The sequence below is a fragment of the Xiphophorus maculatus genome, chromosome 21 (assembly GCF_002775205.1).
Source record: "Xiphophorus maculatus strain JP 163 A chromosome 21, X_maculatus-5.0-male, whole genome shotgun sequence".
Classification (NCBI taxonomy): Eukaryota; Metazoa; Chordata; class Actinopteri; order Cyprinodontiformes; family Poeciliidae; genus Xiphophorus; species Xiphophorus maculatus.
The window spans coordinates 23,372,511-23,398,009 of record NC_036463.1 but is presented as its reverse complement, the minus strand read 5'-3'; the positions used below and the strand labels follow the sequence as shown (position 1 = coordinate 23,398,009).

At 39.0% G+C, this 25,499-nt stretch overlaps 1 protein-coding gene across 1 annotated transcript; it reads right to left on the bottom strand.

Annotated features, from left to right (window-relative positions):
- Positions 1-18,456: 18,456 nt before the first annotated feature.
- LOC111606305 lies at positions 18,457-21,901 on the bottom strand. Its single transcript, XM_023326865.1, has 2 exons — positions 19,746-21,901; positions 18,457-19,243 (listed from the first exon to the last, which is right to left on the bottom strand). Exons 1-2 carry the CDS (start codon positions 21,811-21,813, stop codon positions 19,161-19,163), a joined length of 2,151 nt encoding a protein of 716 aa, XP_023182633.1. The 5' UTR covers positions 21,814-21,901; the 3' UTR covers positions 18,457-19,160.
- Positions 21,902-25,499: the final 3,598 nt, after the last annotated feature.

The following is a 25,499-nucleotide window of genomic DNA, read 5'->3' as shown; positions in this document are numbered from 1 at the left end:
CTATAATGTCAACATATAGATATGGAGAATGAAAAGTAGTGAAGATGGAGCCTGATGAACACCATCAGCTGCAGATCATAACTGGAAGTGAAAGAATCTTCTCACCTGAGTTACCTGAAATATTTCAGATGGCCTGATATTACGCAGGAGTTTTGTCATAGTTTCAGGAAAGAATTACTTTCTGTTTTATTCCTGAAATACATTTTAACCATTTAAGCGTAATCTTTGTTTTTTTTTTGGTTTATTAGTAATGAAGGACGGGACACACAGGAGGAGTTTTCTTAAATAATTGTGAAATGACTGATCTCTGGCCAGAACAGGGAGTTTTCCTCTGATGTTAAAAGTTTTCTTTTTTCACTTTAAGGCCTGAGGAGAAACCTGAGGAATTTAAAAAGTTGTAATCACACATTCTTCATGTGTCATCCTTCACCCAGATAAAATTTTAACTCTGTTGCGTGTTTTACTCCTAAATTTTGGCCTCATGTTGTTTCCTGCTTTCGTTCTGAATTATTAATCACACTTGGAGTTTTATTTGGTCTATCAGTTTATTTCTTTTATTCCTGTGTCAATTGTTGTTTTAATAAAACCTCTCAGTTTTTGTAAGATTAGCAACTTTCCACAGACTTCAGGGTTTTGCAGTATCAGCTCTAAAGTTCACATCCTTGAACAAAACTATCAGTCTCTTCTGGCAGCGTTTCTGTCCAGGTGCTGACCGAGGTCACAACAATCTGAACACAAACGTTTTTATCTCAAATCCAAACCTATTTTGTAACATGAAGTTTCAAACTTGCTACTGTTCTCACCAGTTACTGACTAAAAAATGCCGAACCTCTGACTGATTCTTCAGCTGCTCACTGAGCTCAACGAGGTGTCAGCAGTTTGAAAGTTCATTAACTTTACAACATAATGAAATGGGATTTTGAGCTAATTATTGTTGATTTAGACAGAAATGCAGCCATTTCAAAAACTGTCTCAACTAAAATCTAATTCTGGTGGCCATTTTTATTTCCTTCTGAATCTGGAGAAAATATCAAACCCAGTGAAACCAGCGACACCCGGTGGGAAAAGCTAATTATTCCATCCAATCCAACTTTACCTATGAAACACTTTAAAACAACTCACAGGAACAAGTGAAAACATGTTTAAAAATACATGCATGTATACATCAGTGTCAACTGTAAGCAGAGTAATTTGTGTGCTTGCTAACAAGCTAGCTTCTATTAGCAATGTCAGCTAGTAAAATATTTTCCTTGGATTTTATGTATTTAGTCTCCAAAGAAGCATGTTTAATTACAGACGTGTTGGAATATCTGTTCAAAATGATTTAATGAGAAACAAACTGTCAGAAGTGTAAACAGTTTGTTTCAGACACGCAGCAGCCATGTTGGATTTTGAGTGAGAGCTGAGCGAACCTCCATGTTTTCACCGAATTTCTGACAAAATATTTACCTTTTGGGGTTTTTTTCTACTTGGAAATGATAATTATGACTCCTAAGTGAAAATCAAATCATTAAACTACAGCCTTTAACTAAACACCAACATTCTGTTTCTATAAAAACGTAATAGCTAAAAATATTGACTTTTTATTGTACTAATGGTTCATATAAGTGTATAAGTGCTGTACTGGACTGATCTGCCTCCACTTTTCCTTTTTCAGTCTTATTTTAAATAGGACCTATTATTAAAAAATTCACATTTTGCACGTTTTTATGATTCCATTCGGGTCTCTGCTGCTTCTAAAAGCAGCCCAAGCTCTTTTTTGGCAATAAGTTATAATGTTTCTTAGTGTCTGGAAAATGAGCCCTTTCAAAAATCTCCAAGATATTAAGTCATATTTAGTAGGCGCTGCAGCGTTACCTAGCAACCCCAGCTGAGCCCAGCCCGTTACCTAGCAACACAAGTGGCACAACAGCACATTTGGTCAGCTGGTTCTACCGCTGCATAATGGCTGCTGGACAAACAAGTGTTTTGTTGTTGATTTACCATCCAGAATAGAGCAACTATTTGGGGCCAGTTTCACAAAGTGACTGTAAAGGTTAGGATGGGGGCGTGGCCAGCAGCTTATATGGATTTAAAGTAACAGACGCCCTAAAACAGCTCATTCTGAAACTAAAGTCTCATTATCTAAGAATGAGTTTGTGCAAAAATATGGAATGAACGTGTTTTGTATAGGCCATAGATGTGCCTTACCCTGTAAAAGGAAGTATAATAGATCACCTTTAAAGGACTTAAACTACACCTAACTATGTTAGAAATGTAGACGAGCAGCTTTTAAGGTGTGTCACAGATTATCATGATGATGGACTTTAGTCTTTGAGTCAGTGAGTCTGCATTAGGAAAGACAAGTTTAAATGCAGCTGAGTGTAAAGAGAAGAGAGAGTTTGAATGTTTTCGTACCATAAACCTTTAACTGGATGTATGTCTCCTTGTTTCCGTTGACAGTGCTGGTGTAGCATTGATATCTGCCTTCGTCCTCAACGCTCACGTTGCTCAGCCGCAGCGAGGCGTTGCCCCTACCCAACTGCTCAGGGTACAGCGAAGTCCGGCCTTCATACCGCGGGTTCTGCAGACCCAGCTGATCCTTGTTGTAGTAGTAGGAATGTACTTGGATATCTCCTGGCTTAAGGATCCAGTGGATGACGACCTCATTGCCAACATTAAAGGAGCAGGGCAGAATGCAATCGGTTCTGAACTGGCAGGAGACATCAGTATCTGAAAGACACGAAGGAGAAGATGGTCACTGTAAAACATCAACCTTTTTTAAGGCTGAGTAACATCAAACAGTCGGATAAATGTCTGTTTCTACTTGTTCGCTGTAGTTAGTTCACCCCACGGTTTGTAGATGCTATAGATGCTATACAGTATATCAGGGGTCTCAAACTCCAGTCCTCAAGGGCCGCAGTCCTGCAGTTTTTAGATGTGCCACAGGTACAAAACACTGGAATGAAATGACTTAATGACCTCCTCCTTGTGTTGATCAGATCTCCAGAGCCTTAATGACCTAATTATTCTGTTCAGGTGGTTCAGCAGAGGCTCATCTAAGATTCACGGCCTTCAAACTGGCAGTGAGAAACCTGGAGGAAGACATGCAGCAAACATCCCGAGGAAGGGAATCGAACCGAGGACTGATCAGATTTCTGCAGTTTCACTGATCACATATGCTCCCTCCCCCACCTGTTGCTGTTCAACACTGATTAGCTGCCTTCTGCTCTCGAGGAAACAGTAAGAGCTGCAGGATTCTGGTCCTGGACGGCTGCAGCTTGAGACCTCTGGTTTAGATGAATGAATGAATGAATGAATGAATGAATGAATGAATGAATGAATGAATGAATGAATGAATGAATGAATGAATGAATGAATGAATGAATGAATCAATGAATGAATGAATCAATGAATGAATCAGTGATTTCTTAAGATGTGTGTTGATACTTGAAACAGTTGATGTTTCCAAATGTACTTTGTTCAATCTGACTGAACTGGAGTTATTTTGTAAAGAAACATTGGAAGAGTTTTTAATCTCTAAATGTGCAGAACTGATTATGTTTCAGCAAATACAAATACACATCATGATATTTAGATATTCAATTAATTAGAGAAATACTAAGAACTATTTGGTTTTACCTTCATTTTACAACCTGTTTTAATTTCCTGCTTTGATATTTATCTCAGTTTTCCAGCTGTTTGTTGGAGTTTGGTTGCTCCATGTTCTCAGTTAAACTCCTCTGTGTTTTTACATCAGCAGAGCGAAAGTTCAAACTTGTAGAACCACAAACCTGAACTTCAAGATGCATTCTTTCTGCAGAAGTCATTCGTTTGATTCAGGAGTACTGGAGGGGGAGTTCTCTAACACACCTGTAGAGCGCTGAAGGAGTTACATTTTGCTTGTACAGCTAAACATTGTTTCTGTTCTGGAGTCGTTAGTGAGGGTTTCTCTGGTTGGTTTGAATTGTCCTACAATCTCTGGCCTTCATCACTTCTGTCACCATTTACCAAAACGTACGACACAATCATTACTGATGTATCATGCTCTGTCATACAAAATCTATTAAAAGTGTGTGGCTGTAAAGGAAGACACACTTGGAGTAATTATTATTTACCATGCACATCCAGAGCCAATAAGAAAACAAAAGTAAAGATTGACAGATAGATAGATGATGAAGCAAAACTTCATATGAGAATGTTATTCATCCAGTATGACAAGAAAAAAAACAGAAACTAAGCCTCCACCTTTGATACAACAAAACTAGTTTAACATTTTAAAGTTTAGTTTTTCTTTAAACCTCTTGTCCCAGACAGCTGTCAAATATTTACAGAGATTAGATACGTGGACATTTCCAGGTCAAAGTTTCATGTGTCCAGCTTATGAAAGTTATTTTTAAAATGTCCAAAACTTTTTGCTTCTCTACAGTTTCTTAGCATCTGAAGGCTAAAAGCATTTTATTTAAACACCTTGGGGTGAATAAAAACAGAGATTTAGTCACATTACTTATTGGTTTTACTTTGCTTTCCTCATTTTTAAAGTGAAATCTACCACAACAACAGGAGGGTACAAATATCATATCAAGAAAAGAAAGAGTGTAAAAGTGACGCTCACCTGCTGATGTAAAAGTCCAGTTAAAAAACCCAAAAATCAAGAAAATGGACGCGAACATGTTGACTCGTCTCCGCTCTCTGACCTTGTCAGACTGGAATGAATAACTCAACAGCTGACAGGGCAGGACTTCTCCTCCCACAAATATTTTTTAAACTGGAGCTAAACTGATTCATTATATTTTATTTTCCTCACAAACTAAAATCTTGAGTTTATTTCGGTCACTATTGGCACTATTAACTGTGTTGGGACCATTTGCAACTGTGAAGTTATATTTAGACTACCGTAGTTGGAATGGTCAGTATGGCATGGCAGTAATCTGACCCTCACCCTAACACTTACAGCCTGATCAAACTGTAAACAAGGAAAACAGAAGTATGGATAGTAAACTTTATTAAATATAGAGGTTGTGGAGCGAGAAAAATTAACAAAGTCCAAACCTTGTTAAAGAGAAAGAACCAAACACAGCTTTATTTTACATCTGCACAGATGGAGAACTCAGAAGAGATCTGACTAGACAAAGGAATCGCCTCTCTATATAAACTGTATACCGTCCTTCTCCCGCAGACAGAGTGTCGCCACCAACATTCCCAAGGAGCTAATCAGATTAATACACACACAGAGAAAAATGAAACTTTCAGTTAAAAATGGGTTTCAGACAGAATATTCAGTGTCTAATAATTATCGCTCCGCCGTCGGTCTGGTCTTGTCCCTCCTCAAGGTATGACAACTATTTACTTATCGCCTGTTGCTAAGCTTCTGACACACTGAGGCAAACTGTGAAGGCTAAAAAGAGAAACAATGACTCTGTAAGACTGAGTGAGACATAATAAACTAATTAAACATTGTAAGATAAATATTAAATAAACTTCTAATAAAAGTAAACACACTGGGAATAATTATTTTATTCCACAATTCCTCCCTTTTGTTTCTCTTGAAACAACTTAAAAATAATTATTTCTATAGTAAGATGAATAAAAATAAAGATGAAAACACGTACAATAAAAAGTTTCACAAGAGTTAGAAACTTCAAATTCCTTCATAATATGATAATACAATATACTTAGAGCAATAAAAACTTGGATTAAGTAATAACTCCTCATTGTCGCTGTTTTTTCTGTCTTCCACCACAATTAATACACAAGCCACAAGGCCTCTGTGATCCAGTGTCGCTGATGATGTCGTCTGGTTCCCTCCATGTTCTTAATGCTGCCTCAGCATCCTCTGATGGATGGCCCCGGTGGGATCGCCAGTTTTTCCTCCTAAAATTCCTAATAAACACAAAATCTCCTGGTTGTATATCATGCAGTGGTTTAGTAGCTGGTGCTGGTTGGCCTCCTTGGGCCTGTTGTCTAAAGGTTTTCAGCTGATCTGCTAGAGAAATGCAATAATTAATCATGTTATCATCACATGTGGTTAGATCTTTCCCAGAATTATCTGGGGGTCCCATCCCCATGTTTGGAGGACCTGCAAAGAGAATATCAAAAGGACTGAGGTTATTTTTCTGACGACGTCTCATTCGCATATACTTTAGGGCAATTGGAAGAGTCTGTACCCAGTTCAAACCTGTTTCTTCACATATTGCAGTTAGTTTTAACTTTATTAGATCCAGATTAAATATTTTAGACAGTTCAGTAAGTATTTGATTTGCAAAGTGTCTTCCATTATCACTAGAAATTCTTCTGGGCACTCCCCAGCGGCAAATTACCTCCCTTAGGAGGATTTTTGCTACTTTGGAGGCATCTGCTGTTTGAACTGGGAACGCTTCAACCCATTTTGAAAACATGTCAGCCATCACTAAACAATATTTTTTCTTTTCACATGGGGTGAGCTCAATAAAATCAATCATCACATGTTGAAAAGGTGTGTGTCTGGGGGTGTGCTCCTGTTCCTTGCATTTTGTGACCTTTTGCAATGTTTTGAGCACAGATAATGCAGTTTTCACAAAAAATGTGAGCTGATTTTGAAAAATGTATTGTAAACCATAATTTGTCCATCTCCCTCAACATTCCTCCCTTCGACACATGGTCAACACCATGTGACGTCACGCAGAAGGGTCTGAAAATTTTTTCAGGAAGGCAGGGATTTGCATGGGATTGAAAATCTTGTAAAGTAAGAGGCAAAAGTGTCAGTGCTCTTACTTTTAGTAGTGAATGGTTGTTGGGTAGAGACCTTCTGGCTGCAGATTTTGCAGCAGCATCAGCTGCCGCGTCTCCTAAAGAAATGGGGTCTTTGTAGTGGTGAAAGATGGCGCCAGAGTGCGGATCTCTGGATGCACTTCCATCAACAAACAATGTGAGTTCTGCATCTGAGAGCGGTTCTTGCTTCAGATCAGGTCGGGGAAAACACAGGACGTCCCATTCAGCAACACAGTCATGTGGTTGGCCTTCCACAGGTGCTGGCAAAAGAGTAGCTGGATTTAAAACTGTACAGCGTTTAATGGTTATGTGTGACATATCTAAAAGAACAGTGGTAACGCAGCCATCTGGCAGTTGACAAATGCGCCGTCCTCTGCTCATTTAGAATGAGTGTGACAGAGTGGGGAACGAGTAAGGTCAGATCAGAATAACCCACAAGCTCTCTGGATGCTAAAACAGCTTTTCATACGACTGCCACTCGCGCACAGTGGTAGAAGCCCAGCTGTGACAACATCCAATTTGGAGGAGAAGTAGGCGACTGGTTTCAATCGGTCACCATGTTTTTGGAGCAAAACTGACGTCATACAGCCACCCCGCTCATCCACTGTCTGTGTAAACGGACGAGTTGGATCAGGAATGCCTAGAGTGGGTGCTTTTTGTAATTGTTTTTTCAGCGCTTCAAATGATGTTAATGCTTCAGCTGTCCATGTAACCTTCGAGCTCATCAATAACCCTTTTTCATGACATATTTCTCTTAATGGTTTCTCAACCTCAGCGTAATTTGGGATAAAATGCCTACAGTAACCACACAGTCCTAGAAAGGACATTAACTGTATTAAAAAAGAGGATCATTTTAATGCTAGCTTTGGACAAAAAGTTTTGGCTCTTTCCTCTTTTCTCTCCGAGTCCCTGGCGAGTGACGCTCTCTGTGGGCGACGTGCAGCGACCGCGTGCTGCTAAAACGAAACAACAACAAAGCGTGTTGACGTCACAGATCACAGAGTTTAATCTCATACAAAGCAATGAACAACAAAGCTGCAGAGGAACAGAGATATGCATTTTTCTCATAAAAAATAAAGACACACAAGGGGAAAGACAGACAAACACAAAACAAATACAAAAAGGCAAAAAATAGCGGCCGCTCTCTCTCTCTCTGGATTTTTTCCTAACACGGAGTTTTAAACTAAAGAGGTGTTTCCCTATTTAATATATGCAGTCAAGGCGTTCCTCATGCTGACCTATTAGAAACTCCCTCAGCACTCAGAGAACTTGGAAACTCCCCTGTCAAGAAAACTGGCATAAGGGTATGAGATCTTTCCAGGCACACGCAGAAAAAGGTGCATAATGGCTTGGAAGAAATAAAGTAATCTTGTAGTTTGATTAAAAGTTAATTAAGTTGAATATGTCTGAATAATATGAGTATAAGTAATCGCTCAATAACTGTCTACAAAAAATCTCTGATTAATGATCTGTAATGATTTAACAATGTGATAATTATGTTTAATGATTAATAATAAGAGAAAGATGTGATTTATTGTCAATGAATGTGAAGTTGCAATCATTTGAAATTAATTCAAACAGGTTTAACAACAGGTTGAATGTGTTTAATGAATAATAGTGAGTTATAGGAAAAGAGAGGAATGCAGTACAGCCCTGAAACAGGAAATGTCGCAAGCAGTTCTGAACAGATGGCCAAAGCGCACAGGATGGGTGGTGTGTTGAGTTTGGCTGAGGCAACGGGGAATGGGGAAGTACGGAACTTTCCACGACGGTCAGCAAGAACAGGTTGAGCAATGTGGGGACTTTTTCATGAGAGACAGCAGATGTGGAAAAAGTCACGTAGACCAAACCTCCCCATACACACACATGGGGGAGAAATGTATAAAAAGGGGCTGCAAAGAGGAACCAGTTGTTCCCAGTCCGGCGGCGCAGAAGAAGAGACAACCTGCAGCAGCAGATTGAGCCACGGACCGCACTTCAGAACCACGGGGGAGCTCGGACTTCACACCGCCAAGAAAGGACTGGGTTCCATCGCCCCAGCCCTGGTTCTTCATTCGACCGTCGGTCTCGTCTCAGCCCAGCAATTTCAAACTCGGCAACAAGACTTGGAGGAAGGACAAAGGTCCCTCAGGGATGAGGAACTGGGTTTTGCAAAAGGATTTGGACCCGTTCTGCTTTGTTACCTTTCTAAGGAGGATTTTTCCACACGAGACAAAGACCTCAACCAAGGATGCTAGAAATTCCTGTTGCTAAAAGATCCACCATCGTCTGGGTATGAGTTGAATCTGCTCCTCGAAATTCCATTTCAGAACGTGCGACTTAACTCTTAGGGAAAGGAGACAGGGTAGTATGATTGTACATGTAAATTTTATTACACTGTTTTTGATCTATATACGATTGATTATTGATTTGTATGTCGCATATCCCTGCTTAAGCTTGCTTAATAAATTTATACTATAAAATTCTAATGAGGTTGGTGGACATTGAAATTAATAGAGTCATTTAATCTTCGTTCAGTTCTTTTAATTAAGGTAAAACTAATGTGCATGATTCCAGTAAATAGGAGGCTTCATAATTTCCTTTGGTGAGAGTAAATAATGACCCTGGGACTTACATCTAAGTCACTAAACATAATCTAGCCGGTTCCAAGTGCAAGTTATGATTTAGAAAGTGGGCTACCGTTAACAGAAGTGGTTATTGGAATTATGCAGCTGTGAGGGCTACTCAGCTGATTGTTTCTTAACTGTAAAGGGTCATAACTTCTGGATTGGAGGTAGTTAGAGCTAGACGAATCACTTTCGCCACCAGTTTAAATAGATTATCTCTTATAGAGTACTTTTAGGGTAATACCCAGGTCTCAGAGATTTTCCGGACCTGTTAGACAGAGAACTGGTCAGTAGGCAGCCCTGTGGAGTAGTGAGGAGTGGGCGGGGCTGACTATTGCGGGATAACCTTCACCCCTCATTATGGCAAAGGTGTCTGTTTTTTGTCCAAGCAAAAGGGCGGACCACCTCGTGTTCATCTCCGCCTGATACGGGCAGATCCCTGGCTCCAAAGAGTCTCTTCCCCTCCCCATCGGACTGTAAATTTTATTGCTGTGGTGTCAGCGGGGGAGGAAAAAAAGGCCCTGCTTTGTCTGCTTACAGACAAAGCAGACAAATTCAGAAAATCAAAAAAGGTGTCATTTTGATTCAGAAAATCAAAATGACACCTTTGACCCATAAGGACCTTCAGTTTCAATTCTTCCCATCGCACTTTAAAATTTCACACTTTTTGTCGTCTTTGCTTTAGTCGGACTTCTCCTTCTCTCTCATATGCAGGAAGACTACGCTGAAGACGAAAAGTCCTGTCATCATGGACAAACCTGTTCCAAATAAGAGTATTGTATATAACTGTTACACATGTCGTCGATTAACTGTATTTAGCACCAAAAAAAATAATCATTTTTCTTAACAACTGTTTCTTTGTTTGTGGGAGGGGCAGCTAAACTATTGCTGAAATGCGTTTTTCAGAAATAGTTCTGCCTTGTTCTGAAATCACATGTCCCAGGAATGTCACACAAGGTTGCACAAACTGCAATTTGGTTTTGCTAACTTTGTGTCCATTATCAGCAAGAAAATGGAGTAGCTTCAAACTCTCATTTTTACAGAGTTCAGCATCAGGTGCTGCCAATAGGAGATCGTCAACATACTACCTCTAACACTGCTATGGAGCAGAAATACGTCCAAAAGTTTCCCTTGCAGCCTACAGTTTCAGACTCCTGTGTTTTAAAAGGTTAATATCCGGTGGACTCGGTTCTATTGAAGACCAAACCTGCAACTTCTGCTCCACCTCCTGCTGCTGTGGTTCTCATTTATTTAACAAAAATGGAAAGTTTATCAAGATTAATTTACTCAACTTGTAGCACTGCTATCCCAAATAGTTTAACTAAAACTATTAACCAAATGAACATGAACTTTATTTGGAGGAACAGGCCACACTACCTGCGGAAAAGTCATATGGTGAAACAATTCAAAGATGGCGGTTGAAAGTAATTGACTTTGAATGTCTTAACGGAACCCTTAAGATTAATTGGTTGAAATCCTGGGTTAAAAATTCTCAGTTATTTTGGTATTGTGTCCCTAATTATGTATTTAACAAAATAGGTGGTTTAAAACTTGATTTCAATATAAATAAATTACCCATTAAACTATCAGAGTTCCATAAACAAGTATTACTATACTGGAAAATGCTCTATGTACATAACTACTCGCCACACTCCTCTATCATATGGAATAACAGATTCATATTACATCGCAATAAATCCTTATTTTACAAAGATTGGATGGAGAAGAATATTTGGTTTATTATACACTTAATGGATGCTAATGGTTGCCTGTTAAACTATGAACAATTATGTGCACAATATCAATTCTTTCCCCCAAGAGCTGAATTTACCAAATTATTTAATGCCTTTCTGAAACAATTTATTAATCAGGTAAAAAACTTGATGATAAATAATCCGATGACCCAACAATTACCAAATTTATTAATTAATGGAATTTTATTGACTGACCAAAAATTCAATAACCACACAATTAGAAACTGTCTTAATGAAACTCTGTTCCCTGGGAAAATTAATAGAAATAACATTCTTTCCAAGTTTGATAATAAATCAATTGAAACGTTAAGAACTCTTTATTTTAAACTCCCCATACAACCAAAAGCTAAAGAAACACACTTTAAAATTTTAAATGCAATTTACCCTTCGAAAGAACTATTAATTGTAGCCCAGTGACAAACTGAGGTTATGGTAGTTACTATTTGTTAAGGTTAATTTTACATAATTCAAAATAAGATACAAGTATATTAAAAGTAAATTACTGTTTACTCAAACATACATTGGTGAACAACTAAGTGTTTAGTATTCTTCTTTCTGAAAGAAATACATTGGTATTTTCCTTCACCTTAATAGTTGAATAATATAAAGGTCACTATTGAGTAATTGTCTTATTTGATGATGAAAACTATTGTTTGTTAGTGAGCTATTGTGTAAATATTGTAACTGAAAGAAGCAGTGTGACGTAAGCTGCACTGCGCATTCTCTGATCTCACCATTTTCATTGGCAGTGGGGACAGTTTGTCCGGTGCGGGATGGGGATTGGTGGAGAGGAGGAGAGGGCGGGAGCAAGGGAGAAAGGAGTGAAGGGTGGAGAACGGAGGCGGACGGAAAAAAAAAAAAAACAATAACGAAAAGAGGAATAAATAAGAAAGAGAGGAGAGACGAAAAGGAGAGACAGAGGGACAACAGGACGAGAGAGCACGGAAGTCGGGAGAAGTTGAAGGAGTTCAGTGGACGCTGGAGGGACGAGGCAGGAGGGGGCCGGAGCAAGTGGTCGCGACGGACTTCGGGCTAAGCTAAGTGGGCTAACGCTTTAGCGCCACGGTCCTGCGGCAGCCGTTGAGCCGCGGCGGAGTTGAGAGGAGGGAGGCATCTCAGCGTTTCCTATGTTTTCCCCGAATTGCACCGCTCTCAAATTGTTTCTTTCATTCGTCCTCCCTCTGGGATTTCAACGTCTACTCCTCGTTGGTCACAGGCCTGCACCGTTGGGTTTTCTCGGGTCTTTTCCCATTTCTCCACCACCATTTGAAGGTCGTGAGTAGAACTGACTGTTCAGGACGATATATTAGCTTGGACATTGCTTGTGAACATTAAGTGTTTAGTGGGCCCGCCTTATGTGTTGCCTTATGTGAAAAGTATATGTTGTTTTCCATTTTTTTGTGTTGTTTTCCTAAAACTTAAAAGTATTCACAGCTTACAGTTCAATGGTGATTAACAGTGAGGGTCCCTGTCACCGTAGTTAATAAAGTGAAGCTGAGTAATTTCGCCTGAATTTCTATTTCTCTGGGTCACATTTGTTACAAACCCGGTCAGTGGTATTACCTCATTGATGTCGAACCCAAGCACCCACCATTTTAGTTTTTCTCATAGAGTGGTTTAAGGTGCTACATAATAAGAAATCGCTTTAATATCGAGGACAATAAGAGCTCATTTTGTGAACGTGATATTGAAACGATAGACCATATCTTCTATGAATGCAACCAAACCAAAACATTCTGGAATTGCTTAGAAAGGTGGATCAGTTTAAAAATCACACTTCCTGAATCTATTTCTAGAGATATGGTAACTTTTGGAGTGTTATTAATAAACAAAACTACAGAACTCTGTCGTAACTTAATATTTTGTTTGGCAAAATTCTTTATTCATAAACAAAGAGTGCTGAGATCATCCCCAGTTTTTAACATCTTCTTATCTGAATTCCAGTTATATTTGAAATCCTTGAAATGTATTGAATCATATGAATCCCTGGCTGAAATATTAATGGAATTGCCCACTGATGTATATTAATCCTAATACATGAATCCCCCTTTGCCTTTTTTTCTTTTTAGTTATTGTTTTACTATTACTTGTTGTAATACTAATTTTCTATTATCAATATTACTCTGTATTCCATTTTAAATATGCCTCTTCTATATGTGCCTTATACAGAATTCCACTACTGTAATTGCCTTATTTGTTTCTGATTAATTTGTTAAAAAAAAAAGTTCTTGGTTTCTACAGCCATTTATTGTGGACACGTTTTACAAAGTGCCCAAAAAAAGCCGTCAGAACTAAAAACAAAAGGTAACACAAACCCAAATCAGTTCACAATAAATGGAGGATTTACATCAATAAAAGATACAAATAAACAAAACCGTACCTCATTAGCCGCATTGACTCCAGAGGAATAAAGTTTCAGCTTGAATCCCCATGTGGCTCTCAGTGCTCCGGCTAATGCTTCCCCAGGCAACACATGGTCCGCGGAACGAAATAAAAGGTTCCCCCACATTTGAATGTACATTTAACCGAACTTAATGACATCAACACAAATTTACTAAAACTACCACACATTTAAACTTAATGTTTAATATTAAATAAACTTTAACTACTGCCACCTTAAATCAAACATCAATAAACCTGATGCAGTTGTCATGACAGCAGCTACGCTTGGCGTTCACATGTGCTTTTAATCCAAACCAGAGTTCACTTCAACCAGGCCAAGTCTGAGGTTTGGAGGACCAGAGTTCACTTTTATTGCTCTGACTGCACATTCACAATTCTCTAAACATATATATATATTTATATTTATATATATATATTTATAGTGAGCTATGACATCACAGCATTGTTTTATTCTCAAATTTGTTCCTTTTGTTGCTGTACATTAGTAGTCCTCATGTGTTTCTTTGTCTTTACTTGCTCTATTGAGTGTTACCAGCCTAATTAAAGATTTTGTTGTTTTCTAAGCTGACAGTTGAAATATTTTGTGAATAAATCATGTTCTAGAAATAAGTTGTTTTTGTTTATTCCGTATTTGTGTGAAAGTTTTCCTGTATGAGAACACCAGAGATCAAATTCACCCCTTCATCTATAATACCACACTTCACCAGCCTGGGGTTCAGAAAACAATAATGAACAGAGACTGAGAGGTCAAAGGTCAATAACAAATTTAGTTCCAGAGTCCAATTTCAAAACACGACAAACAGAAAAAAGCAAGAAAACCAGCAGAAGATTTAGCAGCAGGCAGTTTAAACTGGAGGAGCAGAAACCGAGAAGAGACATGAAAAAAATAAAACCAGGAGAGACGAACATGTGACAGTCAGATGAGTCCAAACCATAAAACTGGAAAATCATTAAACAAAACATGAAACCTGGCAAGATGACTCAAAATGCCGAACCCAGAAGTAATAATAATGAAACTCAGGTGGAGGTGATTCTGCATCATGAGCTCATCTTATGCACAGATTAAAAAAATCTGTTCCTAAAAACCAATGAAGTCACAATAAAACTGATTCTGTTTGTTTTAATAAAAACTTTATTCATGACACGTTTAAAAGGCAGGTTACACCTTCAGTATAAAATATATATCTCCTCTGTTAAAGATGAAAAATGTAGAAAATCTGTAGATTTAATCAGGTGGGGTAAAAATCCCACAAAACATTTTAGAATGTATGATGGGATTAATTTTACTGGCCTGAAAATCAAAGCAAACGAAGTGATTTTTATTTATTCATGTGTTTCTTTAGATGATCAGTGCTGAGGGGCATTTCTAACCTCATTTTGCCACAAAGGCATCAAAATAAAAACACACAAAGGCATTTCTGAGAAAACTTCTTCCTGCCGAACTCAGAGGGACGTTAAAGTTTTAAACCAGCGGCAAACCGGACCTGAGTTCCTGTTGCTGCCAGGCGCAGTGAGGAAGAGTAAAATGTTAAAGACTCTGGTAGAGAACCGCAGCAAACAGAGGATCAATGAACATCAACTTATGACATTTTCACTGCGTCTGTGTGGTTTAATCAGCAAACTGTGGCTCCTGTCTGGCACGGTGGAGGACCTGTGATGCTGCGGCGCTTCATCATCAGATTTCATCTTTCACCAGGTCAGTGATCCAAAACGATCTTCTTCCATGTTTCTGTTCTCTTTAGACTCAGTAAATGAACATAATAATCCTCTACAGTCTGACTTTTATTTTAGCTTTTATCTTCAATAGTGGATAAAATCTAGATTTATTCAGGGTGAAGATGTTTGGAGAGTTATTTGCTGTTGATGCACTGCAAAAACATACAAATCTTACCCAGTATTTTCGGTTTAATTTTAATGTAAATATTTAGTAAAACTGAAATAAAACTAAACTAAACTTTACAGCAGGATGTAGGAGTTTGTCTTAAGTCAGTATTTTTTTTTTATTTTGACATAAAGATCTAGCTCCACTGACAGATTATTCTACTGATAACATTGGAAAAGTGAAATAATCTGCCAGTGGAACTGGTACTTTTTATCAATATTAAAGAATTATTGACTTAAAACAAGCTGCTATATATGGAAAGTTACTTATTGTTTAGATTTGATTTATTTCTTTGACATATTTGCACTAGAAACTGAACCAAAAGGCTAAATGAGATTTTGTGTTTTTGCAGTGCATGATACTGACTACTTATTTCCTCTCCACAGAACCCCAGTTTAACCTCTAAACCATCATTTTTAGGGCTCCTGGTTTTCTTTACACCAGTAAATTCCCCCTACAGCTGCAGCAGAGCCAGGACTCGCTGCAGCAACATCCAGAGATTAGAGAAAAATAAATCCAGGAACTTCATTCAAAGATTCTCCAAAACTCCTGATGAGAAACTAAAAAGCAGCTTTTAGGGGCTTTACTGTCCAGTTTGAGCCTCAGCAGGATGAAGAGCAGCTCATCTTCTTCTGAAGGCAGAGAAAAGTTTAAAATAAGCAGAAGGTTTCAGTCCAGTGATGCTTCGGTCAGGCGGCTGGTTACTGGGACGCGTCTCCATCTGAAACACATCAAAACGCTAAAATTAATTTAAAAAACATCATTCTAATTTTAAATTATCTGCTTGGTTTTGGTCGTTTTTCCATTTTTAAGAACTACGCACTGCAAAAACACAAAATCCTACCAAGTGTTTTATAGTTTCTTAAGACACTTAAAATTAGAAAAAACTGACTTACAAGAAACTTTCAGCAAAACATTGGAGCGTGTTTTAAGTTAATAATTAATTTTTTAAATCAAATTAAAGACTAGTTCCACTGACAGATTATTTAACTTAAGACATTTTTCCAGTGTTGTATAAAGTACTGGATACTTTTACTCAGAGTCAAGTAAAAGTAAAAGTACCTCTCCAAAATATGACTTTGGTAAAAGTCCAAGTCACTGACTGAAATGTTACTTGAGTTAAAGTCTTAAAGTATCTGAAACTTCTTGTACTTAAGTATGGAAATTACTGTAAAAATGGATGTACTCAAGTAATGTAATGAAAAGTACAAGTGAAAAGTAAAACAAAGCAAATGCAGTTTGAATGACATTTTTTATATTTTGGTAAACTTGTCAAATACACTTAAAATAATGTACCCAACCAAGTGCAGGCAAAATTAAACCTGCTAATAGATATACCTGCAGGCATCATTTAGTTAAGAAAATTAGGTGCTTTACCTATAGCACAAGGTTAACTTAACCTGCTTTACAACTGAACCAGCTTCTTAGTATACCCTTGTGAGGGACCAGACTCAAACGAGGACAAAAAAATGTTCAAAGTAGCAAAAATTCAATTTAATTATCCAAAATAGCAAACAAAACATAAAGATTTAATGCAAAAATAAGCCAAAGAATAAATAACAATTTTGGGCCCAATTTAACTGAGGTCAACCGAATTCTAACTGAACACAAACAAAACTGACCTGCCAACAAAGAACAAAAGGCTTAAATAGGGATGGAGTAACCTAAATCTACCACATGAGGGAGGCACGACATAACAAAAGAACAAATAAATACAAAATTAACTAAAGCATTCTATGAAATAAATAAAGCAAAACTAACTCTTACTTAGCAGAAACAATAAGTGAATATTTAAGTGACAAAATTAACTAATTAAAAACAACTTGAAACAAGTCTTCCCCCTTCAGTCTTTCAAAAACAAATGGTTTGCTCCAGGTTTCCTCCTCCAGCTGGTTTGTCTCAGCAGCACCTCAAACAAAGAACAAGTGTAAATAAACCATTCAGACAGACATTAAATCAGTGTGCACCCATTAGAAAATATATGTCTAAATGAAATACCTAACTTAAACGTATAAACTGTAATATAATATAAAGAAAAAATACTAACACAATGTGGTGGTGGGAGGAGCATCCACCACACACTCCCCCTCCTCTGAAGGCTCGCTGGCACAGCGGGACAAGTAGTCAGCAGTAATGTTTTGTCTGTCAGGGATGTGATGCACCTCAAACTTGTAGGGCTGCATGGCAAGGTACCAGCGGGTTATTCGACTATTGGTGTCCTTCATCTTCTCCAGCCATTTCAAAGCTTTGTGGTCAGTTTCCAATACAAACTGTCTTCCCAAGAGATAGTAGCGAAGTGAGTCCAACGCCCACTTTATAGCCAGACATTCCTTCTCTATTGTGGAATAACAGGTTTCTCTAGGGAAAAGTTTACGGCTGATGAAGGCGATTGGATGACGATCATTTGGAGAACCCTGAAGGAGCACAGCACCAAGACCTTTGTCTGATGCATCAGTTTGTAAGATAAACTCCTGCAGGAAGTCAGGGCAATGGAGCACAGGATCTCTACTTAAGGCCTGCTGAATGTCTCTAAATGCTTGCCTAGCTTTTTCAGACCACTGTAGAATGTTTGGGCCCCGAAGACTGGTCATGTCTGTAAGAAGAGCAGCTCTACCAGAGTACTTAGGGATAAATCTATGATACCAACCAGACATACCCAAGAAGGATTTAAGTTGTTTTCTTGTCTGGGGAAGGGGGCAGGACTGGATGGCTTCAATCTTTTTAATTTGTGGCTTCACCAATCCTCCTCCGATGACAAAGCCCAGGTACTCCGTTTCCCTCTTTGCTATGGCACACTTGGCTGGATTTACCGTCAGTCCTGCTTTCTGGAGACGCTCAAAGATTACTTGTAGATGTTGCAGGTGCTCATTCCAGTAGCTGCTGTAAACAATGATGTCATCCAGATATGCAGAGGCAAAATGTGAAAGGCCATTGAGTACCTTATCCATTAGACGTTGGAATGTGGCAGGCGCCCCATGCAGTCCAAATGGCATCACTCTGAAGTGGTAAAGGCCCCATGGTGTCCTGAAAGCCGTCAGCTCTTTGGACCTCGGGGAGAGTGGCACTTGCCAATATCCTTTGGAAAGGTCAATGGTGGTGAGATATTTTGCTTTGCCTAGTCTGTCAATAAGATCATCAATTCGTGGTGTTGGATAAGAATCAAATTTTGAGACTGAATTTAGATAGCGAAAGTCAATGCAAAACCTTAGTGTTCCATCCTTTTTAGGGACAAGAACAATTGGATTGCACCACTCGCTCTGTGATGCCTCAATAATCCCAAGGGAAAGCATTAACTCAACTTCCCTTTTAAGTGGTTCGAGAAGTCTCTCGGGTATGCGATAGCTCAGTCGTTTTGGAGCAGCATCCTCTTTTAATGTAATGTCATGTGTTATCACATCAGTGTAACCTGGATTCTCCTGGAACACACTCAATGGCCAGACAGTCCTCACCTCTGACTGTTTATCTTCTGATAGATGATCCAAACTGGGCTTGGAGGCTGATTGAACAGGAAAATATTGCTCCTCCGGTTCTTCATCATCTACACTTCGGATGTAAAAGGAGGCAGGTTTTTCTTGGCCCCGGGACACCCACCGTTTCAGCAGGTTTACATGGAGAATGCGAGTAGAGCGACTTTTACCTGGAACAGAGACTTTGTATGTTGTTGGTCCCAGTTTCTCCAGTACCTCATAAGGTCCTTGCCACTTGGCCAGTAGCTTACTGTCCTCTGAAGGCAGCATAACAAGCACTTTCTGGCCTGGCTCGAACCCTCTCTCCCGGGCTGCAGAGTCATACCAAGCCTTCTGTTTGCGTTGAGAAGTCTTCACATGCTCCTGGGCCAGGGTTGTCATCCTCTCCAGCTTCTCCCTCATCTGGAGCACATAAGATACAACAGTTAAAGGTTCCTTGTTAGTTTGTCCCCCCTCCCATAGTTCCTTTAGAACAGTCAGGGGTCCCCTCACTTCATGGCCAAATAATAACTCAAAGGGAGAAAACCCAGTGGAGGCCTGGGGAACTTCTCTGTATGCAAACAGAATGTATGGGAGCCATTGGTCCCAGTCAGAGCCCGTTTCACTCACAAATTTCCGTAGCATTTGTTTAAGTGTTTGATTAAACCGTTCAGTGAGGCCATCTGTTTGTGGATGATAAGGTGTTGTTCTCAGTAACTTTAATTCCCAGCAACTGATACACATCTTTAAGCAGCTTAGACATGAAATTGGTGCCCTGATCAGTCAGTATTTCCTGAGGAAAGCCAACTCTGGAAAAAAAATTGCACCAAACAGAATGCAACATTTTTTGCCTTGACAACTTTCAAGGGAAAAACCTCTGGATATTTAGTTGTGTAATCCACAATGACCAGCATAAACCGGTTACCTCCTTTACTCCTTTCAACCGGGCCCACTATGTCCATACCCAAGCGTTGAAATGGTGTACTCAGAACTGGAAGCGGTTGGAGAGGAGCTTTGCCAGGGAGTCTAGCCGATGTCATTTGGCATTCTGGACAGCTCCTGCAAAACTGCACAACATCTTTACGCAAGCCAGGCCAAAAAAAACAGCGCTTTATACGGGCTAAGGTCTTATGCTTCCCCAGGTGGCCAGCCCAGGGAATTGAATGGCCCAACTTCAAAACAGTTTCTCTAACTGCTTTGGGAACCACAAGCTGTTTAATTGGCCCATTTTGTCTGTAAAGAATGTCATTTTGAATGACAAAATCATTTTTATTGACTTTGGCTTCTGTAAAGCATCTCACAAGACTTGAATCCTTGTGCTGCAGCTCCAATATATTACCAGGGATTTTGAAGTCTTGCTGTACCTCAGGCTCTGGTGCATCAGAAGGAACAATCACCGTCCCTTGAAACTTTTCCCTTCTCCGTAGTCTTTTGGATTTCCTGTCTTTAGTGTCCTCTGGGAAAAACTCCACATTGTGAAATGGTAAGGTACTGAGGTCGAAAACAATATCCTCAGATTGCTTTGCTTGGGCTCGAGTTAGAGCAACATTACACTGAGGAGAATTCAACAGGTCAGTCAGCACTGGCAGGTCATTGCCAAGAATTACTGGAAATGGCAAGTTATCTACTACCCCAACATTAAGCAGGTAAGTTTGTCTTTCTATAGTCACATAAACATCTGCTGTTGGATATTGTTTTCTGTCAACATGGACGCAGCAGATTGGAACGGTCTCACTGGTGCAAACAAGCTGGGGTGAGATGTACCTGTGCTGGACCAAAGTCCGTGTACTCCCTGTATCAATCAGGGCCCTCAGTGCCTGACCGTTGAGCTCCACAAAGGTCTCCATTAATTGATCCATTGCTCCAACATTTTGAGCCTCTTTCCTGGGCACAAAACACATCTGGGACAACTTAACAGCATTTTGAGGACACATTGGTTTAGTATGACCCGCCTGTCCACATAAGTAACAAGTGGGTTTTTTCCATTGACCCTTTGAGCCAAATCTCTCTCTTTCAGGTAGCTTACCCACAGCTGAAACTGGTTGGGCTGGAGATTGATGGCAGCCATCTTTTTTCCAGCTTTGAAAAGCCCAAGAGTTCCTCCTCCTCGCAGCCACAAACACATCAGCCAGTTCAGCAGCCTCCTTTGCAGTCTTTGGATTATGTTCTTTTATCCAAACCTGAAGTTCTGGTGACAACATTCTTAAATATTGTTCAAGAATCATTATTTCATTGATTTGTTCAACTGTTTTACCGTTAGTTTGCACCCATTTGATATACAACTCCTTCAGCCTTATGTAGAGCTCCTTTGGAGTTTCTTCTGGCTCCACCTGAAGCAAGCGGAATCTTTGCCAGTAGGTTTCACTGTTAATGTCATACTTCTGCAAAACAGCTAATTTAACTTGATCATAGTTCATAGACAAATCAACATCCATGTGCACAAAGGCACTTCTAGCTTTGCCTGTTAGCAGAGGTATTAAATGGAAAGCCCAATCAGTTTTTGGCCACCTGCAGGCAGAAGCTATTCTTTCAAAAGTAATGAGAAAATGTTCAATGTCATCTTCTTCACTCAATTTTTGTAATTTAGGTGCATGAGAAACATACCCCTGTGAATATAGGTCACCTGATTGACTATGTTGAGGTGAAGCTGCCACTCCAGGATCTGGTGGTTGTGTAGGCCGCACTGGTGAGGTCTGTGGAGCAGTGGGAGTGGTCTCAGATTGGCTCTCCCTTTTAAACAATCTGAACTGTTGTTGTAGTTCATCAAATTTCTGTTGTTGCTTAGCAGTTTCTCTGGTCCAGTGATCCTCTTTGGCCTTCTGATGTCCCATGTGGGCTCTCAGAAGGTTGGCCAAGTCTGCTAGTGTTGGTTCACCGCTCTCCTCTTCCATGTCAAACACTCCACCAACAGCTCCACCTTCCTCAACAGCCACTCTTTCATCCAGCTCAGAACCGGGTTCTCCTCTTGTTCGTCCTCTTCCCTTTCCAGGCATTTTGGAAAAAGATCCCACTTCTGACACCAACTGTGAGGGACCAGACTCAAACGAGGACAAAAAAATGTTCAAAGTAGCAAAAATTCAATTTAATTATTCCAAAATAGCAAACAAAACATAAAGATTTAATGCAAAAATAAGTCAAAGAATAAATAACAATTTTGGGCCCAATTTAACTGAGGTCAACTGAATTCTAACTGAACACAAACAAAACTGACCTGCCAACAAAGAACAAAAGGCTTAAATAGGGATGGAGTAACCTAAATCTACCACATGAGGGAGGCACGACATAACAAAAGAACAAATAAATACAAAATTAACTAAAGCATTCTATGAAATAAATAAAGCAAAACTAACTCTTACTTAGCAGAAACAATAAGTGAATATTTAAGTGACAAAATTAACTAATTAAAAACAACTTGAAACAAGTCTTCCCCCTTCAGTCTTTCAAAAACAAATGGTTTGCTCCAGGTTTCCTCCTCCAGCTGGTTTGTCTCAGCAGCACCTCAAACAAAGAACAAGTGTAAATAAACCATTCAGACAGACATTAAATCAGTGTGCACCCATTAGAAAATATATGTCTAAATGAAATACCTAACTTAAACGTATAAACTGTAATATAATATAAAGAAAAAATACTAACACAATGTGGTGGTGGGAGGAGCATCCACCACAACCCTCCAGGACAGAAAATACAAAGTTTTTGTAAGCCTTAAGTTTTCCCTTCAAGTAAGGTCAGTGCTGAAAATGAGAAAAATAAATAGTACAGAAAATGCGGCCAACATGAAGAAAAAGATCTGTTACGATTACTCTACTTCACAAATCAGTGAATCAGTCAATGCTACAGTCAGTAGGTGGTGCACACAACTGGTCATTATGCAAAAAAAAAAAAGAATTGGGAGGGAAATGCAGCTTATTGGCATCTGTAAACCTGGTTTTGAACTTGCATGCTTTTCCTATATTCGTTAAATTTAGTCTAAATTGCTATCGCTATGGCTTCTGTCCCCCTTGAACAGAGGAGTCTAGGTAGCCTGATACAGTCAACATTAGGCCTAAGCTAAATACGCCACGTATGGAACTGAAACAATGCCAAACAAAGTTCATTTATGGTCAACGTTTCACAATACAGTAGTGTCTAGTGACCAAGCTATAGTTACTGAAACAGGAGGATTATAACCATTTCATAAGACGTTACCTCGATGTGTTTCTTCAAGTTGGACGGGGAGTTTTTGTAAGTTAGAATTTCCACATCTTCGGGCAGGAATAACATAAACTGCATGCGCTACGACGAATCTTTAACACCCACGAAAGAGTATATTGTGTTTAAATAAGGCCATGGGCTCTCATCACCAGCTGGTGGTTCCGCTGGAGCCGTGTCCGACATAGTTGCAGTCGTTGTGGTCTCCGTCTCCTCCTCCGTGTGGCTGCTGCTGATTGCGAGACTTGCTTTGTGTTTAATGGGAGAAGCGAAACAGGTGTATCCTATTGGTGGTGATAAACAAGCCCAGGCAAGTAGGGTACCGACTTTGTTCGGTAGCCTGCTTGCTACTTGCTAATCAGTAGGTGGGATCAAAACACTTTGTTTCTCTCTCTCGCTTTTTTGTAACGAGTAACTAAACCACACATTGAAAATGTATCGGAGTAAAAGTACGCAATTAAGTTCGGAAATATAGTGAAGTAAAAGTGAAAGTCATCAAAAATGTTCATACTCGAGGAAAGTATGAAGTACTCCAAAATATACTTAAGTAAAGTAGTGACGTATTTTTACTTCGTTACTATACAACACTGCATTTTTCCCATAACTGTAATAATCTGCCAGTGGAAATAAAACTTATTCAACACTAAGGTGTTATTGATTAAAACAAGCTCTTCTTTATTGCAGAAAAGTTATTTATGAAATAGTTTTGTTTTGCACTAAGATATTTGCTCTAGAAACCAAATCAAAAATACTTGATAAGATTTTGTGGTTTTGCAGAAGAAATCTTTATAAAAGATTGATTTAAGCCTTTATTTTAGAACATTGTACATTTATTCTATTAATGTTTTCATATTTTCATAAAACCTAAATAATTCTGGTTTAATCTGACCACTTTATTAAAAAATAAATGACTGAAAATAATCTGTTTAAATTGATGTTTGTTCATCTTTGCATCAAGCTACATTTGTTTTCTTAATGTACAGAAATGGATGATGACATCAGAAGAAGATGATGTTAATGTAAAACTTTATAAAGTGTAAAAAGCTACTTTTAAGTCATAATTTCTCCATAATTCACCATTAAATAACAAACCACGTGATTAGAGGCTTTCAGCGCAGATTACAGCAGATGTCCTCTGGCGCCATCTGGTGGAGGTTTTCTTAAATACGTGTTCAGTTTGTGTTTATGGAGACTGACCTTTGACCCTGTTCAGCTCCGTCTCTTCATCAGCATGGCCTCTGGGCTTCTTGTCTCTTCCTGGAAGTCGAGGACACACACACACACACACACACACACACACACACACACACACACACACACACACACACACACACACACACACACACACAGGTTTTATTTCAGCATCCAGTTAAATCTTAATAATTTAACTAAAATCAATTCATTGTTGTTTCATTGCCTTCAACGTTAGAAAATAATGTGAAGAATTTAAAAAACAAACTTTTTATTAGTGACCCTAAAATCTTAAAATCAGTTAAAGTTAAAAGATTCATTTGATCAAATTTAAAAATCAGAAGATGCTCCTCTCGTTTTTGAAAATGTGTTTTTTTATTTTCTTCTTATTTTCAGCCCAGAACTGAATATTTGCAGTGAGGTTCTGCAGAGTTCTGTGTCATTTTCACATTTTCTCTGCTGCACCAGACAAACTTATGAAAAGCTGCTTTTACCAAAATTACATGTCTGCCGAGACCAAAGCTGGTTTTTCTTCTAAACTGGGCAGCTGGCTGAATGTTCTGGTGTTTTCGGTTAATTTGCTGTCTCACCTTTGAGCTTCAGGAAGGCCAGTAATCCTGCCAGAACCAGAACCAGACCAGCAGCCACCACACCCAGGATCCACCAGTAGGACGGCTTCTGCTCCACGCTGCGCTGCCCTGCGACGCAACAGAAGCAGCAACGCTTAGCAACACAACGGCCAGCAGGACGGACATGATTTATCATTTGTACTTTCAGCCCATCCAGGAACAGAGCAGACAGGTCAGGGAGAAACAGAAGCTGCACAGAAGATCAGAAAACAACATCCCAAGTTTTAAAGACTCGTTAAAATGGAAACAGTAGAAGAAACAGCAAAGACACAACAGGGACGTTGGCAAGATGGATGGAGATAAATCCTGGAAAAATGTCTAGAGAATCATTTCTGCTTCTAAAAAACCTTAAAATGTACAAAATCTACAGCAGGATGCTTTACATTAAAGCAAATTGATGTGGTAGAATGGCCTAGTCAAAGTCCAGACATGAATCCAATTGAGAATGTGACTTAAAACTGTATCATTTTTGTTTTCTGAAGCTCTCCATCCAATCTGGCAACATGTTTACTAATGGGGGCTAAATACAAGTGCATGCCACACTTTTCAGATTTTTATTTTTAATGGGAACTTCAGCTAAGAGCAACTTTCTGTCAGATAAAAGGTTTTATAGTAAATTGCTTTTACGAGCTCTGAATATGTCAGTGATTCCTCTGAACAAATATTTT